The sequence below is a fragment of the Panthera uncia genome, chromosome F2 (genome assembly GCF_023721935.1).
Source record: "Panthera uncia isolate 11264 chromosome F2, Puncia_PCG_1.0, whole genome shotgun sequence".
Lineage (NCBI taxonomy): Eukaryota > Metazoa > Chordata > Mammalia > Carnivora > Felidae > Panthera > Panthera uncia.
Window position 1 is genome coordinate 11003656 of NC_064812.1, and position 18423 is coordinate 11022078.

At 47.6% G+C, this 18423-nt stretch overlaps 1 protein-coding gene and 1 long non-coding RNA gene across 10 annotated transcripts in view; both read left to right on the forward strand.

Moving 5' to 3' along the window:
• Positions 1 to 18423, forward strand: part of ASAP1 (ArfGAP with SH3 domain, ankyrin repeat and PH domain 1) — a 313407-nt gene that overhangs the window by 68199 nt on the left and 226785 nt on the right. For 3 of the 9 annotated variants that reach the window (XR_007458534.1, XM_049633461.1, XM_049633463.1), the window contains exon 1: positions 5980 to 13063. The exons of 5 other annotated variants lie outside the window; for them this stretch is intronic. Coding sequence is in view for 3 of the 4 variants with exons in the window: in XM_049633461.1 (XP_049489418.1) it covers positions 12656 to 13063 (408 nt within the window). In the remaining variant the exon portion in view is untranslated. Of the gene's footprint in view, positions 1 to 5979; positions 13064 to 18423 lie in introns of those variants that run through there. One more of the 9 variants, XM_049633462.1, reaches the window with a different exon arrangement.
• LOC125924729 (uncharacterized) overlaps positions 13070 to 18423 on the forward strand; it is a 33143-nt gene continuing 27789 nt past the window's right edge. The window contains exon 1 of the long non-coding RNA XR_007458536.1: positions 13070 to 16804. This is a non-coding gene — a long non-coding RNA (uncharacterized LOC125924729). The remainder of the gene's footprint in view (positions 16805 to 18423) is intronic.

Below are 18423 nucleotides of genomic sequence, written 5' to 3' on the forward strand. Positions count from 1 at the left end.
GGATTTGAAATCGTAGCTAGCAGTATCTTGTGTTCTCTGTGTGAACCCTATGATTTAATGTATCCTGTCACACTATCTGGAATTGGTGTTTCTGAGAAAGCAAACCCAGACCTCAGTCTTCTCCCTTTCTGGCTTTGTAGATTCTGATCCCTCCCTGCACTCGATGTGCATAACGTGTGTGTGTGCACACGCGCCTAGATACGTCGCGTATTGGATCGTGGGTGTGTGTGTGTTTGTAAAAAGCTTTGCTTGGAAGAAAAAATAAAATGCTTTGCTTGTACTTCGTATCGTTAATAACAGTGATTAGCTACACAATCTTGAGGGTTTGGTACCTCTTGACTAGATACCAGTCACTGTGCTGAACTATTTACCTAATACCTTCCTTGTAATACCTTTACAAATGAAGAAACAGGCTCAGAAATTAAGTAACTGCTCTCCCCAAAAAAGGCAGGAAGTAAGGTTGGATCTCCTGTCTGCCTCAGTGTAAGTTGTTGTCGAGGAGGTTCCTGGCAGGTTGAATACGGGAATCACTGGGTGGCTTTGAATGCTGTGTGAGTGTGTTTTGCTTACCATCCGGGCTCGTTTTCCTCAGCTGGTACCCAGGGGGTGAAGTCAGCTGACCAAGTTGACATAGTAAGGAGTGCTCAGAGCCACTGTCCTTTCCTCTCCACAGGCTGCCTCCCTCGAGTCCTTGCCCTGGGTTTGCCAGTTCGTCATGGCTCAGAGGGGTGGGTCTGAGAGCAAGATGACATTGCGGTGTCAGCTGACCTAGGATGTGCGGTCCAGGTGGGGATAGGGACCTTCCTTGCCCTCTCCCTGAAAATAGCCACAGCCGTCTTCTGCCTTAACTAAAACATCCCTCCCCTCCTCCTTAACCCTGGAACCCCCCACGCTGACAGTTTGGTTAGCTGCCATCGCATGTGTGCCCACTAGGTTCTGGGCCCTTTATATCTTGTCTGTCCTTTACATTTTACATCCGTCTGCTGGGAAGTCATGTCTCCCTCATCTTGCAGCTAGGGAAAGTGAGTATTGGCGAGACTTGTCTGGCCGAGGTCACAGCTAAAAAAAGTGGCAGAGGCGACTTTTGAACCCTGATCTTTCTGCTGCCAAAGCTCGTTTTGGGCTGCTGCAGGGGAAACACGTGAAGTCCAAGTGGAAGTAGGTCTGTCTGCACCTTCAGGAGCACCCCCCTCTCACCCCCATAGCTTGTACAAAATTGGATTCAACATATTATTCTTCATGGTTTCATGTATACTCTTCAATCTGGGGTACTTTTTGGGCTCAGAATGGATGTACGTAAAGGCAGGCAGAATTCCCAGAAGGTGACAAAAAATAAACCATGGATTTATTTGATGGAGCCCTGTACTCTTCCCTCTCTCCCTTACAGACATATATACACCGTTACCGTGGGAATGGAAACAGTGATCCATCATAAAGCCTACCCACAGGACAGATTCTTTTTGGCAATATAAATCGTAAACGCTCAGGAAGGCCTCACATCACACTAAGTTCGTTTTATTTGATTCTGACATCATTTGAGCACCTCCTGTGTGCCTAGTCTGTGGTAGATGCTGGGGAGAAGGTGACAGAATGAATTGGACGTGGTGTTTGCTCTGGCGGTGTTCACAGGTGAATGAGGACTGGGGCAGGGTGCAGAGTGAACTGTAACACGGCCCAGACCGTGGTCAGTGCTGTGGTGATGGGATTGCTCCGGGAGGACACAGCTAGTTCCACCTGGAGGGATGTTGGAAGGTTCTCTCTGACCTACACCATGAAGGAGAGATGAATAGAACATTCCAGATGGAAGATACCTTTGAGCAAAGGCCCGAGGTGGGCAAGTACAGGGTGATATGAAACTTCCATTATTAGATGGGTGGTAGGGGTCAGCATCCCCTTGGCAGTGGTACTGGCTTTATTTCATGCCTGTTCAGTTTGATTTGATGAAGCAATCAATCTCTGTTTCTGTCTCTCTGTCTCTGTCTCTGTCTCTCTTTCTCTTTCTCTTTTAAATGCCTTTTATGTTTTATGTTCTGTTGGGATGTGTGTGGGAGAGATTCATTTCCAGCTGGGTCCAGCTGCAATGAAAATGTCCTATTTGACAAATTGTGGAATTAGATTACAGCCATCTCTCTCTGAAAGCTAGGGCACTCGCTGTAACATCAAACATCCCTCCCTCTGGGGGCAGGACAGGAGAAAAGTGGTGATTTAGGGCTGCTGGGTGTGTTGACTTGGAAATTATTTGAAAAAATAGGGCTGTGCTGCTCCGGTTGATTAATAAGTAAGACTCGTCACTAAGCCGTGGGGATTTCCTCCAAGGAGAACTTAGGATGACACTATCTCCAACCACCCCATAGAGAAGTATAGCATTATCATCGATGGCCAGAAGGAATTACTGGAAGAATCAACACATCTGTGTGACTTTATTTTGTCCCTGTTTCTTCTCTTTTTCCTTAAAACGGGAAGGACTCTTAACTTTTTACAGTTGGAAAGCACCTGGAGTTTTTTAGTTAGCTACACGTTCCGTGTGATCCGGTAACGTATTTGCTCGGAAGATTGGAGTCAGCGTGTCAGTGTCACCGTGGAACTAGAATGAGTTGCGTGGCCATCCACCCAGCCACTTTCTGCGTTTGTAAGATGACACATTTAGACCTGCCGACTTCAGGGGGCCTCTTACCTGGTAGCCCCTTGGAAGCGGAGTGAATCTGTCCAGGTCCTGGGTCCTTGCTCTGCCCTTGGTGGTGTAGCAGCCATGCAAGTTCGCACAGTCTGAAGCGCAGGGAGCCGGGGGACGGAGACCAGCATGTAGCAGAGCGGGACATCATTTTTTTCTAGAAGTGGTGCAGGGAGCTGCTGTCCCCCGGAGAAGAATCAGGGACGGTGGGAGTCGACGATGCCAGCCTCCGGATAGTTGGGGAGCTCACACGCCCCATGTAGAGAGTTCATTGTGAGGAAGGGGCACCCACCTCTGGGTCTCAATTGGAATGAGGTGCCTCAGCAGCAGAGGCCCCCCGGGGACAATTTAAGCAGATACCGTATTCCAACTGTGCGAAGTCTGGTCAAGGAAAGTATTGGCCTAAATTTCCAGCTAGCCTAGAGGCCTTGCCTCTTCCAGCTGCAAGACTCTCTTCTGAGCCATGACTAATTAATTTGGTTTTTACAGCGTTTTGCCTCACTGCTCATCTCCCTCTTGGAAATAGTTTGGTGCGGTGTTGTGTGTTCAAGGTGTTGCTTGTGCCCTGGGCCTACCGCGGAAGGCACGTGCTCAGAACTTCTTACTTTTATTTGGAAAAATGACATATATTTCTTTTTCCTCACATGGCCTGAAAATTAACGCGGGTTTGTTGCAACCAAGGTGACGAAGGTTAGGTCACCTGTGCTTTCACGACTTTGGAAACCATCGGCCACCATGTTCTGTGGCACTGTGGTTGAGAGCACAGGTTCTGGTCTGACGGTCCTGGTTTTGAATGTCTGCTGGACCCTACATACCACGTGTGTGAACTCAGGCGCGGTCTGTTCTGTTTCCCTGTGGCCCGGTCCGTTCCCTCTTTGTAGTAGTACCAGTCTCTGAGGACCGTTTTGACAGTAGATGAGCAACGCATGTGCGGTTCTTAACTTACCACAGCGGCTGGCACGCAGTTTAAGTGCTCAGTGAATGGTCACCATTCACAGTCGCAGCAGTGGTGGTAGAAACAGAAGCAGTAAACCGAGAAGAAAGAGAGAGAGAGAGGGAAGGAGGGAGGGAGGGTTGTGCAGTGGAATCCTACTAAATAATATGTCTTAAAACCTGCCATTTCCCCATAACATTATATTGAGCATTTCTCTACGTCATTGGTCTCCCAAACCGTCGTTTTTTATGACGGCTTTATTGACATATTCATACACCACACTTCATCCATTTAAAGTATACAGAGCAATGGTTTTTAGAATACTGACAGAGTTGTATAATTTCAGAACATTTTATCACCCCCAAGAAGCCCTATACCCATGAGCATCACTCCCCATTTTCTTCCAACCCTGCCCCCCATCCCCCCCTCCGCCAGCCCTCAACTAGCCTACTTTTTGTCTCTGGATTTGCTTTTTCTGGACATTTCCAAACTCCTTTTACTGGCTGCATAGTATTGTATTATGTGGATGTACCTTAATGTAACAACCATTCCATTGCTGTTGGACGTTATTTATTTATTTATTTATCTTTTGAAGATTTTATTTTGAAGTAATCTCAACACCCAACGTGAGGCTCAAACTCAAAACCCCAAGATCAAGAGTCTCACGCTCCACCAACTGAGCCAGCCAGGCACCCCCATTGCTATTGGACTTCTACGTTACTTCCTTTGTTACAGGGAATGTTCATGCTGGGCCCCTTTCACCAGGTCAGTAGAGTCGCCTGGGAGTCATATACTTACAGTTAGGTAGCATGGACGCTTCAACTGTACTTAGGGCCACAGCCTGTGCTGTGAGATGCTCCTGGAGCCACTGAGGGAGACCAAGCCCAAGCCTCACTACCACACCTCTCTGAGGTCACGCCATGGCTGTTCAGGGGACAGCAGCAGCAGTCCGTGACAGAGGAGAGAGGGAACATGTGATGAGCCATAGGTATCCATCCATTTGTTTCCCATCAGAATCGTGGTATCATGACACGGGGGGGCTAAGGTGGGGCGGTAGGTGCAGTGGTCTGCTGTGCCTGCCACTAGCAGGCTCAAGTTCAGGTGACTTGGGAGAGGAAGTGATCTTGAAGAAACAGGCCGCCGTTTCAACAATCAGTGGGATTGTTTTCACGTTCCAGGGCTAGGGAACATGCTGTGGAGAGATGCACCAAGTTCATGCTTTGCTTTTAAATGTCGGGATTCTCATAGAACCTGTTTCTGTGCATTTGCCGAGTGCCTATCCTAACTTGTTCGGGTTTACAACATTTACATCCAGTTGTTAGTTGTCGTGTTTTCTCTACCCTTTGCTGGCCTCCGAATGTTAATTCAGTTTGATTAGCGGTGAGTAGGCTGTTCGACCATCTTTTAGGGTAGATGGAAATGAAAGCTCTTGCAGCAAGAGCTCAGCAGTGTTGCACCAACCGACTACCTTTCACATACATTAGCGTGTGTTCATGGTTTGTATCGAAACCCTGTATTTTATTTGGGGTGGAAAGTTACTCGAGGCTCTTCTGCTGCTCTGCACTTAAACAGGGGATCCTAGTGCAATGTTGACTGTTTCATAAAATGAAAGAATGAAGTAGGATTCTCAGGCTTTGCAAGCAGGCACAAGGGTATATCTGGTAATTCTGACAATTGGCCTTGAAAGCAAACTTGGTTGCAGACCGTGTCATGCGTTAACTAGCATGTTGGAGCTCTCCTCTCTCCTCAGCCCCCGGTAGAGCAAAGGACGTGCTCTGGTAGGTTGGCGTTGAGGCTCTGCACCGGTCACAGGCCACCACCTCCACCTCCGCAAGCCTTCTGTGATGCACCACCTAGAAATAGAGGTGGAGTCCAGAAGACCCAGGTTCCTGTCCCAGCTCTGCCGTGCAGATTATCTTAACTGTGTCCATGTTGTCAGTTGTGAGTTGAGGATAACAGTGGCGCCTCCCTGAAAGGAGTGCTGGGAAGATGGAGTGACAAGATCCCGTGTCAGGTGTACAACATGGCACGGCTTCCGGCATATATGGTGCTCGGGAACTGGCGATGTGGCCCCCGTCGCCGACAGTAGGGTTTGGAGTCACTTCCGTCTCGCTGAGCCTCAGCTTCGTCATGTACGGTACGAGTGCCGTCCGTAAGGGGTCGTGACGTAAAAACTACACAGTTACGGAACACGAAGCAGAATGAAGGGTCATAACCGCCGATGACACCGAGTGCCCCATACGAATGGGGAGCGACGCTCATTCTTTTCCAGCACCGTCTCACCTAGTCAGTGCAAAATATCTATCTCTACGGCAGTTTTGCAGAGAGTGGGCGAGACACTGCCGGAAAAGAATGAGCGTCGCTCCCCACTTGTATGGGGCACTCGGTGTCATCGGCGGTTATGACCCTTCATTCTGCTTCATGTTCTGTGACTGAGTAGCTCCTTAAGTGTGGCCGCTTGGAGACACTGAGCTTTCATCTTTGCCCAGGACGCCTTGTTCCCCGCGGTAGCCCATCAACAAAGGGTCATGCAGACAGGTGTGTGCAGTCTTAGGGAGCACACAGTTTGAGAGGCAGCATCTCTGAATATGCTCATAGGGAGAGCAAGATGGGAGCAAATGGCACAGTTGTCTCTCTTTTCACAAGAAAGCTCAAGGTGTGGCTGCCCAGATTCACACGAGGTAGGTAAGCACAGAGCAGCAGAGCAGCGTGCTCCCTTTGCACTCTTTGAAGCTGGCCTCAGTACCGTATTATCTGTATTATCTGAGCCACCGTTCAGACATTCTATTTGCGTTGGGAATACTTTGTAAGAAGAGTTCTCCCGTATGTCAGAATTCTCCTCCCAGTTAAAATTTGGTCCCCAGAAAGAGCGAGATGTAAACTGGTCTGAGTTTTCAGAAAAGGAAAGGTTGAAAGCCCACACGTTGATTTCTGCCCCTGCTGTTCTCCCACATCTTCCCTCCCACCCCAAAATATCACTGAAATTCCGGGCCTGGGGCAACGAGAATGTCCGGGTGAGGGAAGGACACATTCCCCTCTGGAGGGGCCTGGGCGCGGGGCTGGGCTTTGGGAGGCTTGTGGTCCCGCTGTCAGCCCGTGTTGGGCGGGCTGCCTCACCTTCGCTTTGCACAGCTGCCTGTGTGAGGAGGCCTCTTCCGCTTCTTGCACTCCATGCCCACGTTCGGCTGCCTCTAGCTAAGGAAGCAAGTTGCCACTAACCAGAAGCTATCTGTTTTTCCAAGTAGCGCTTTACAAACGGAGTGGTTAGCACGAGAGCCATGGGAGTGTTTGTGACGAGAATCTTCAGCAGCTGGATAAAAGGCGAAGTTTTAAGTTCCCGTGAAAGTTCATAGCCCTGTTCATCCATAAAATCAGGGGCCTCTGTTTTAACTGTTGCTATGAATTATGCTGCCAGTATTGATGTAGCGCTAACTCGGATAGAGTTAATTCTCCTTGAACCCATCTGAGTCATTCAGGGCATGTGCAGTCCGCTCCTGTTGTCTGATGTCCTTGCTTCATCCAAGCGATTCCCCGAGTCACTGCATCTTGTTTCCTCTTCTGTAGAACAAAGGGGTCAGACTTTGAAGCTTTTTCACCGGAGTTTTAAAGAATTTCTTTTCTGCAAGGGGCGCCAGCTCTCTCTAGTTGAGTGTGGGATTCAAACTTTTTAACCCCTATCTGTTCCCAGGACAGACCTAAGTCTCTCCGCCATTCCCAGAGCAGGGTTTGCTGATCCCTGGTGCTTACTTCCTAATCTCATTCTGGAAAAAGAGAAGCCAGCCTCCTATTTCTGTAAGTACAGGAGAAGTGAACAGCCTGAGCAGAAGTGAGTAGGACTGAGTGGGATTCATACAGGACCTGGAGGGCCCCGCCCAGACTGGCCAGATCTTCCTGGTAACACTGCCAGCCCTTTGCAGAAAGTTGAATTCTGCTGACTTGTGGATTGACCCTGAGGGTTTAGTTACTTGGCATCTAATGGAGTGGGCAGGGCAGGAGAGGGATGGCTCCTGGCGGAATGAGGGGTGTGGAGCTGTAAGGAAGTTATAGGCGGCTCTGGGAGCCCTGGACAAGAGGGGAGAAGCTCTCCCCTATTGGCTCCTCTGTGTTTCTGGGTCTTTATTTATCCAGATCAAGTTGCTTTGTGCCTGTTACTCTGTTAAGCCGTGGGATCTAAAGATGGGCGCACGCACTGAAGGACCCCACAGACCAGAGGGGAGGTACCTCACGTTCACTGCACGTCTGCAGAGCGTCCGGCATTGCATAGGTGTTTTACATAACAGTGTCTGCTTAACGCTGACACAGCGCGATGACCCGTTCACAGTGGTGTCTGCGAGGGGCTATGGGAACATAGACGAGGGAGGGAAGCATTCTGGCTGGAGAGGGGGAGTAGAGCACGTGAACAGCAGAGGGAAGTTAGAGGGGTCAAACATGACTTTTTATGAGGTGGGAATCTCATAATCTCATTTCTGCTACAGATGGCATTTGAATGGCGTTCACTTCCTTACCCAGCAGTACAGGGACTAACAAGTAGAAACCTGTGCTTTAGAAGACATGTGTTTGTCTGGGAAGGTGAGGACAACTGAATACTGCCTCCTTCGTGTCTCTTGGTATTGGTTATGGCTTCTAAAGGCTCATTCATGTATGCTGTCTTGCTTCTCTATACCAGCATTCAAAAACACCCAAGAGTTTTCACTCCTCTTTCTCAACCCACATCCCTAAATAAGTGCCCATAGTGTCATCTTTATGCTTCTGTTTGCTTCAGCATTGGGAAACGTGCTCTGCAGCCCATGGTGATGGGCCAGAACAATCCGGGTGCTGCCCTCATGAAGATTAGTTGGTTCTTGGTGCTTAAAGAGCCACCGAGTTCTCTTCCTCTTTGCGTAGATGTCCTTAGTGACTGGGGTTGGGCTCTCTCCTTAGCGGCAGGTGCGTCGATACTCCCTTCGTGTTGCCCATTCTGCTCTTGGATTCCACAAATGCCTATTGTGTCACGAAGCCTGGGAGGAAGCAGTCCTGTGCCTAGGTCATGAGAAAGCCCCATCTTTCTGAAGCTTTCTGTCTGCCTGGCCTGGAAATGACTTCTCCCCACTTCTCTGCAACACCGGTCTTTGGATCTCTTTTGTCCTTATCACATCCTACCCCTCGTTAGTTATTTATATGTTCATCTTGTCTCTCCTACCAGATTGTAAACTCACCTTGGCAAGGACTATGTGTTCTATACATTCTTCACAGACCCTAGCATGAGGATTTGCCATAATCTCTCAATAAATATTTGCTGAACTGCATCCAGACAGCATTATTTATTTTGAGCTGAGTCCTCATCAGAGTACAACGGGAATTGTTTTTAGAAAGGTCGATAATACTTACTTTCCCCTCTCCAGTTCCTTGCCCCCAGTTCTGTATTTAGTGAGTTATTTAACCTGTGTGTTCCTTCTGCATTCTGAAGAATAGGGGAGCCTAAAGATTAGGAGACAAGGTAAAACGAGGCTGTTTGGGATAAGATTAGTATATCCCTTCCACGGGAGACTACAGGACCTCAGGATGAATTCAGATTAGAGTAACTCCATAACGTATTTGCATCCGAGCAGAGAGGGACCCATGATTCGTTACAACACTTTCTTTCTTTCTTTCTTTCTTTCTTTCTTTCTTTCTTTCTTTCTTTTTTTTTTTTTTAACCACGGATGGCATGGAATTCATCTGCAGAGAGACTTCTTGTTGGAACTAGAGCGTGAGTTTCTTTCTCTCAGGTCCTTATGCAGTTTGTCACAGCACATGCCTACCTGGTCACTCAGGCTTCCTGAGTTGTTTCATTGAATTTTTTTTTCTTTTGTGTGTTTTGCTCACTGCCTCTCTTTTCTTCCCCACGCTTCATTCTTCTCAAGGGGAAATTCTAGAGATCAGGGACTGTGTCAGCAGTAGCATCGTCAGCACGGTATTTATGGTTTGCTCTCCCAGCTCAGGACTCTTTGCTGCACATTTTCAAAGCAAGTTTATTTCAATAAAGAAAACAAGTCGATTAGTTAGTGTCTCTTGTCTAACCACCTGTTATGAGCCAAGCACTTGGACCTACATTGTTTCACTTTATCATAGAAAATTATAGCAGGGAGAAAATTTTCCGATTGTTAAGAACCTTGCATCTCATGCTAGGGAATGAGTTCTCTGGGGGTTTCTGTGATGCCCTGGGATGGGAGGATCGCTGTTATAAGATAAGTGTGGTGTGCCTGCCTGGAGTATCAGTGTTACTCAAAGGGGGGGGGCAGGGAGGGGGATGGGTAAACGTAGGCAAGTTAAATGACCAGCAGTCAACATATATTTAAACAATCATAACTAGAAGTGTATACAAATATCAAGGAAATCACAGAGAACAAAGCAAAATATACATGAGTATTGGTGCTAAAAACAGATTTTATGAGGATCATATACTTCGAATGAATGTTTGAGGATGCCCCCTGTGACTTCTAAGGGGTACTTTCTGGAGGAGGTGGAGAGAGACCCCAGTCTAGTGGTTCCATGTCTCTTCTTGAGGACATAAAAACAGGTCCCAGTGTTTACATCCCTGTTGGCAGAGGTGGGTCTTGAACTCCTGGTTCATTGGTTGCCATGCCGCCTGCTTCTCCTTGCCCTTCACGAGCCTTGGTGTTCGACCAGATACCTGTATATAAGCTCAGATGGTTGTATGGAGCCGAACTTGAAAGTCAGCAGTGCTCACAGAGGTGGCCAAGTACCGTAGTGGGTTGTAAATGCCAGGTCTCGCTCTTTGCAGTCACCTGTCTCTGTCGCCACTGGGGCCTGTGCTGTATCCCGCCACAATCTGCGCATTTTTGCAGGAAATTGACTACTTTTTGGAAGATTTGGTTACCTGCTCTTCTAAAACAAAATGGCTTAACATGCCCAAGGTCAAATTTATGTATTAGAATCACAGAATTTAAAAATTGAGAAGGCTCTTAGTTCTTCTAGGCCAACATATTTGTTTTATATGAGATAGGATAAAAAGGTTCCCTTAAATTACTAGTTTTCTCTATTTGAAGTTAGGTGACTAGTCTGTTCGTTGTTGACCCGTTTTATCGTTTTGATACCTTTACCTGAATGGAGGTTGGGTGTATTGCTCTCCCTGATGAAGTGAACTAGGGCAGTGGTGTTGATGTCTGCAGGCCTGATCGGTGTCTCCGGGTAGATAATTTTACTCCTCTCCGTAGATAAATTCCACTTTCAGAGTGGCCTACTAGAAACTGTGAGAAGCTATGAATTTTCTCCACTGTTTTATTACCTGACTCTGAAAGGAAAGATACTTGTCCTGGGAATGTTTTGGAAAGCTTAGAACTAGATTGGTTATAATTTTCTTTTCAACTCTTCCTGCCTCCTGTAGCTTTGGCCTTCTCAGCGTCTGAATTCTAAATCTAGGAATGAGGACTTGCTTGTGGTCACAGATCCTAGAAGCAGGTGACATATGTCCATGGATATTCCATTCTGGCAGTGACACCAGCCTGCCTGGTGGGCATGATAAATTTGGTTTCCACATTAAAATATGTTGATTCTACTGTTTATAAAAGTAATATCTCCTAATTGTAAAAATAGGGAAAATACAGAAAAATATTTTTTTAAATTGCATACCACAATTTTGGAAATTCTAGTAGTATTACCTAGACAGGAGTATGTTAAAGTTTACTTTTCTGTCTATTATATGGTAATAGTTGGGATTATATGTAGCACATGTAAATAATTCAGGAATGAAGCCCCTCTTGTGCTGTGTCCTATATCCAGCCTTATGTTCTGCATTTTTCACTTAGGAAGTTTTCTCCTAATTAACAGTTTTACCCTCTGTTTTAGTGGCGGCATGATATTCCATTTTATGGATTTACCTACTTTACTATTCATATTCTTGTCACTGATGCTGGTTTTCCATTTTACTATGGTAATAATACACACCTTGCTCTACTCCTCTTTCTGATGATTCCTATAGGAAGGGATTTCAGTTGCTCAGTTTAAGGCTTTTTGGTACATTGCCAGATGCTTTCCAGAAATGTTACGTCACTTAATGTTCCCGCCTGTGGGGTATGAGTGTGTCCCCTCCTTCTGGGCAGGGTAGGTTCTGGCTCCCCATTCTTGGGGTGCACACATTCGCTCCGCTCTGGGCAGCCTGGGTGTCTCCACACCCCTGCATGGAGGGCACCACGCTGTTCGTTCAGGGCCTGGGGGCCAGTCCTCATCCCTCTTAGAACTGGCTTCTTCTCCCTATTTGCTTTGTAGTCTTCATTCACTAATAGCATCATCTGTCTGAGTGCCGAGGAGTTTTCTCAGCATACTTTTTCTTTTTCTTTTAAGCACAGAAATGGCTCTGTTAAAATTAGCAGCAGCTGGGGTTGCTTCTGGCTGCATGATCCCACATGACAGTAACTTAGATGAGGGAGCCGGTCTGTCCTGGTGCCACCGTGCCCTTGCCACCTTTACCTTGCTCACCGAGGTGCCCCGCCTGGCACAGCCTCTCCTCCAAGTCACCGCAGTGGTTGTTACGCAGGAAGTGAGGTTGTAACAACACTGCAGAGGACGGAGGGTCCTGCTGCTGGTAGGAGGGGCTCCTCTTGAGTTCTGATAAACTATCCTCATTTTCTTGCAGTTTCCATTCCGATTCAGCAGACGCCCCAGCTCCATTCTCTCGGGTGCTAGAGCTGTCTTCCCTCCCAGCTGGCCTGAAGCCAGCCCAGGTGGCTGTGGAAGCCCCACTGCTCCAACCTGCCCTTCTGTGTTTCCACAGACCTGCTCTCTCTCCTTTGGGTTGGACTCAGAGTCTTATATCCAAGTTTTGGGGACAAAAGTTTTCTTCAAGTATTTGGCCCTTATTTGAAGTTACGCAGACACGGACCGAACCCCAGCTCTCTCACACGTCTGTTTTAAGACCTTGGGAAAGGGGCCTGACTTTCTCCTGCTGGCCCGTGGAAGGGAACAGCCATGCCCCTCCCTGGGCTGGGGGAGGCCGCCCGGGGTGGCCTGTCGCAAGTACACAGAGGAATCTGTGAACACGTGCCACTTGCCTCGGTGACTCGGCCTCTTGGATGAGGCCGAAGTGGGGGTACCTGGCATGTCGCAGTTCTCCTCTGCACACCTCCCTCTCCCTGCCCCTCTCACCCCTGCCGCAGGCAGGTGCCCCTCCTCAGAGAAGCCCCGTCTGTTCCATGGAGCCCATCAACTATCAGTGCTCTCCATTCTTGCCTTGTCATGGGACACTATCAGTGAGGCTTTCTGCACACCCATTTGCAAACAGTTTCCTGTTCCTTATTTTAGCTGTTTTTGTAAAAGTAGCTAGTGGTGCGGCAACCATGTCTTCACTGGTCCTTCCTTCCTCAGCCTCCCCCTCCCCGCCCCCCATTCCCCAGCATGAGCAGGTCTTTCTTGTTTCTGTGTCCTTGGGCGACCCATCACTTCTCCCATCTCGTGTTCGTGTCTTCAGCCAGCACGACCAGGTTAGCAGTCGTCGCTAGTAGACCGAGAGGTGATCCATAAAGGGTGGTGGGTAAGGTCTCAGGAGCAGGTACACGACTCCCTGGCTGGCTCACTGATTTATTCATCACTTCTATGCATTTGCATCGTGACCAGAACTTCTGTGTTCCAGACGCTCTTAGCACCAGTGGCAACAAGGTGGCAACCCAGCCCCAGGGCTCAGACGCTCATAATGAAGTTAGGTTTTAAGTGCAGTCAACTGTGGGCGGTGTTACGATAGCACCTGTATGGGCTGGTGAAGGCATAAATGATGGACTTGACTGTTCCGTTTGGGGGAGGAGGCTATAAAAAGCCTTCGTGTAGGGTGTGGGCTCATCCTGAATCACACAGAGGTCCAACTGCTTCACTCCTTACTTTAAGTTACTCCATGGTGGAATCCTTGAAACTCAGAGGCAACTTAGTGAATCCTAGAGTTCAGCCCTCTTCCTACAGTAACTGAAACCCTGACAGTGTATTTTGATTTATCAGGGAATTTTTTTTTTCTCCTGCAAGGGCCATTCCCTCTTGCTAGATTTTGGCTGAGAAGGAGGGTATTGTGACCATTTTGGCTGTATGCTGTTAGCACGTAGTGATGTGTAGGGGTGGGGGAGTAAAGAATAAAATGTGCCTGCACTTGCTTGGGTACAAATCTTCTGAATTCTACATGAGAAGAAACCCACAGTTTGTGCACATTTTTCAAGATCGATGTTTTTCTCTTTAACATATTTATGGTACTTTTCCTAAAATGTTAAAGTATAGACGACTATGGAGATTTAAAAGAAAAAGTGAGAAATGTGAAATTAAAGGCAAAATAGGATTAAATCTCAAGGTATGTAATGTACCAGATGATGGTAGGGCCTGGAATATTCAGTAGGGTATCCTGGCAAAAGGTGAGGAAATGTTGGTCTTTGTTATCTTTTGACCCTTCTTAATGAATAGCCATGTTGGCGACCACTCACCTGTCCGTTTCACTGTTTGCCATTAGTTGTTCATTGGCCTGTAATAGTTGGGATAAGGTTGATCTGCATATTACACAGGGGGAAAAAAGAGACTTCCATATATATGATCATTTATTTCTCTCTCACCTAAAAAGAGTTTGGACATAGGCCTGGAATCGGGGGTTCAGGCTTCTTTTTCAACCCCACCTTCCTCAGCACATGGATTTTGTCCACAAGGTCACGTCTTAGCTCAAGATAGACGCTTGGAGCTCTGGCTGTCACTTCTGAGATGTAGATACTAAGAAAGACAAAATTGAGCCCTCAAATGAATCCATCCTCTTCCATAACCCACACAACCTTACAACATACTGGCTAATCTGGCTGCAAGAAAGATTGGGAAATGGATTCTTTTATGCCCAGTGGCAAAATATCCTGCTAAAAACTGGGACCCTGATACTCTGGAGAAAAGGAGAATGTGTGTTGGGGCAGACAGGCAGCAGTGTCTGTCTCAAGGCTTCATCAGAAGGGCCTTGAGGTGGAGAGGAGACAAAGGTCAGTGCAGTAGAGAACTGGAGGAAGTCAGGGTTGAATGTTCCCCACGTGGACAGTGACATTGCCAAGAATGATGTTGGGATGCAGTCAGATGGCCGAGTCATTGAAAGATTAGTGACCTGGAGCCCAGGAGGAAGAGGTGGTTGCATGAACCTCAGAGGAGGAGACTGTTGAAAACCATTCTGGTAGGCCAGCTGTTGGCAAGAGGCATGTCTCTGTGTCCCGCCGGACTTGGGAAGTGGGAGCCCTGCTGCTGGACGCGTTTCCTTGTGGACTTCATGGGAACATGGGACTGGGGAGCACAGGGTGACCTGTCAATGAGCTTGACTTCACCTAGAGTGGCCTCTCCTCTTAGAGAAAGGAGAGGAAGAGCCTCTTGCTTGGGCTCTGCTCACCTTGTAGGATTCATCTTCCCACTTGTATGCAGCTGTCTCCATTATGAACATGATTTGTGGGCAGTTTGGTTTTGAGACTTGCCGCCCTGCCTTAAACCCCAGTTCCTGGCTCTTACCTCATGCGACCCCAGTTTGCATGATCTCAACTCAGATCCCGGACAAGGCATGATAATTATTTTACATGATCTGTCTTGCTTATATGCAAAGGGAGTAGCCATCTTGTGGATTATTCACAGGCATTTTTTGGTTTTATTGCTGCTTTTTTAAAATCCCGGAATGACCTCCTTGGGCCTCTAGCATGATTAGGGGCTGCTCAGCACTCCCCTATAAAACTCTCTACCTGTCCAGCTGAGATATAATATTCTTTCCATTTGTGTTGTGCTTTATGGTTTATAGACATTCTTCACACATTTGCTCCTCTGATCCTCATAAAGAAACTGCGTTGGAGGTAGACGTAACTTATTACTTGTTTCCAGTCAGAAGCCTAGTCTCAGAGGTCACCCAGCCAGCTTGTGGAAGACCTGGGTTTGAACCCAGGTGGTCTGTCTCTCGTTCTCAAGTGTACAAGTTCAGAGTAAGCAAGAGGATGTTAGTTCTTGGCCTGAACAGAATCTACTTAGTTGATCTGCTGTGGCTGAAACATTTGTCTGCATATCTGACCACATCTAAACCAGCCTTTGATTGTTCACGTTTGGTATCATCTGTGGCCCAGCTCCCTTTGGTTGGCAATGTGCAGAGCACATTTCCAGTGTTGAGACTGTTTTGCTCTATGCAATTCCATTCTGATTGGATCGGTTTGCGCAGGTCCCAGCCTCACCGATGTCACAGCAAGCGTGGTATGCTGTAGCTCAGAGAGCTGGCCCGGCACTGGTTCTGTGCAGGCCTGTGTGTGTGTGGTTCGTCGCATGGGTATTAGCTCTGTTACCCTGGGCATACCGCTTAATATTTGCAGCCCTCCGCCTTGCCATTGCACAATTAGGGTAGAAACAGGTAGTTGCCAGGCCATTGTTCACCCCTGCCAACCTCAGTTCTCTCATCTGTAAACTGGGGATCATGATTGCCACTGCAGAGTATTGCAAAGATTAAATAAATTAGAGCTCAGCACCAGGCCTGGCAATATAGCTGGAGCTTCGCAAATGTTCCATCTCCTTGCCCTTTCTCTTCCACTTTATCTTTTGAAAGTGTTTGGAGAGCCTCCTAAAAAGTGACACGGAGGGGCACCTGGGAGGCTCAGTCGGTGAAGCATCTGACTTCGGCTCAGGTCATGATTGCACAGTCCGTGAGTTCGAGCTCCGTGTCGGGCTCTGTGCTGACAGCTCGGAGCCTGAAGCCTGCTTCAGATTCTGTGTCTCCCTCTCTCTGTATTCCTCCCCCGCTTCCACTCGGTGTGTGTATGTGTGTGTCTCTCTCTCTTTCTCTCTCTCTCTCCTCTCAAAAATAAACGTTAACAAAAATTTAAGGGACATGCAGGTTAAAAAAATCAAGTCAAGGTTGTCACAATGTGAACGCCTTGCACACTCAGTACAGCGAGTGCGTGGAGTTTGAGTGTGGGGAGCAGACTTACCTGTTTGACCCGGAGACATCGCTTTGCAAATGACTCTTTTCTGAACACCGGCCTTTTCTGACCAATTTGAGGCGCCATTGAGGGTGACTCACTCTAGCCCTTCATTGATGATGCTCATTTATAGGCAGTACTTTTATTTCCAAATGGACTTCCTGTCTCACTGCCTTAGGGGTTGGTGGGCTGCCTGCCAACCGAGGTGTGGACTGCAGAAAGCGAGTGCGAGGGAAGCCAGCAGTCCGCGGGGCTGTGCTGAAGCGGGTGCGGCGAAGAGTGGCGGTAAGTGCAGAGGGAGCCGTCGTCCCTTTGGCGGATCCCTGCCCCCTGCCCTCTACGGGGACTATTAAATGTCCAGAGCTGATAGCGTTGAGTCTCGAGCTGTTTATTTTACTCAGAAAGTAGACGGTGTTTAAGGTAAAGATTCATAAGCTTTGGATATTCTGGGGCCGATGGTTTTAGGCAGTGATGTTAATTTTTTTTTTTCTTTAACTGAAACCTCTGGTCTTCTGTGAGGACCTATGTGTTCTGCCACCTCACAGAGGTTCCCGTTTTCAAATGGCAGCCCCATCAGTTGGGCAATATAACTGTAACTTGAGAAGACCACAGGCCACGGCTACTCTGCAGATAACCTGCAGTAAATTGCCATGAAGGTGTTACTTTGAAACCGGGTTCTTCTCCAGGTGGGGCAGAGGAAAATAGCAATTTCCTTTCTAAGGCAAGGGGATTTGGAAGGAGGGTTAAATGTATATGTGATCTCATTGAGAGCAGGGCAGCAAAGGTGAAGAAAGGCAGAGGACCTTTTAACATTTTTCATTTTAAGGTTACTTCATTTCATTTTTGTTGAAGGTGGCAATGGATGGGTGTGAACGCTGGATTTTATTATGGGGACCCACCAGATTTACTTAGAATTGATCTGGAGGCTGCCTCCACTGTCAGCTTGACACCTGTGTGGTACTCAGCCCTGCCCCCCACCTCAGTTTGCTTCTTTGTAAGTTGGTGATTCTCATTCCAGGTCCATCCAATTTTAACTTGAAAGAAAGGCCTTTTTCAAATAGATGGAATATGCCAGTGCTTCCCAAATGTTGGTGTGCATCAGAATCACCTGCAAGTCCCATTAGAACACTCTGCGGGCCCCCACCCCCAGAGCTTCTGAGTCAGGAGGTCTGGGATAGGGCCTGAGAACTAGCATTTCCAACAAGCACCCAGGTGATGCTCACATTGCTGGTCCAGGCACCACTCTGAGGGCCACAGAAGTAAGCAAAGCAGAAATTCAAGAGCTTATTCCACTTGGGAAGCAGTTACTGTATTAGGCTCACCAGACTATTTAGGAGGGTTGACTCTTAAAGCCTAGAAACTGCAAAGAGCTGAATGTTTAAAAATGTTTTTATTTATTTTGAGAGAAAGTGCGCATGCAAACCAGGGAGGGACGGAGAGAGGGAATCCCTAGCAAGCTCCGTGCTGTCTGCGCAGAGCCCGGCGTGGGTCTTGTGCTCACAAACCGGGAGATTATGACCTGAACTGAATTCAAGAGTCAGGCACACAACCAACTGGGCTACCCAGGAGCCCCAGAGCTAAATATTCAAAAATATAAAATGGAGGAAGGAAAGGAGAGGGGAAAGGAAAAGGAAGAAAGAAAATGAATTCTGTGGGAGAGGCCACATTTCTCTTATCTGTATCCTCATTTTGCGGATTTGTCCATATGTTTTTATAATGGCCTAGGAGTTTCTTGGTTTTTACTCCCTTTATGGTTTTGGCAGAACTCGTATATCTGCACCTATGACTATAATTGTTTCAGAACAACTTTTTATTCTGGAAAACGTCCAAATATAGGAAAGACAGAGGGAATGATGAGCCCCCCTGTATTCGGCACCCAACTTTAGCAGTAACCAATTATTTAT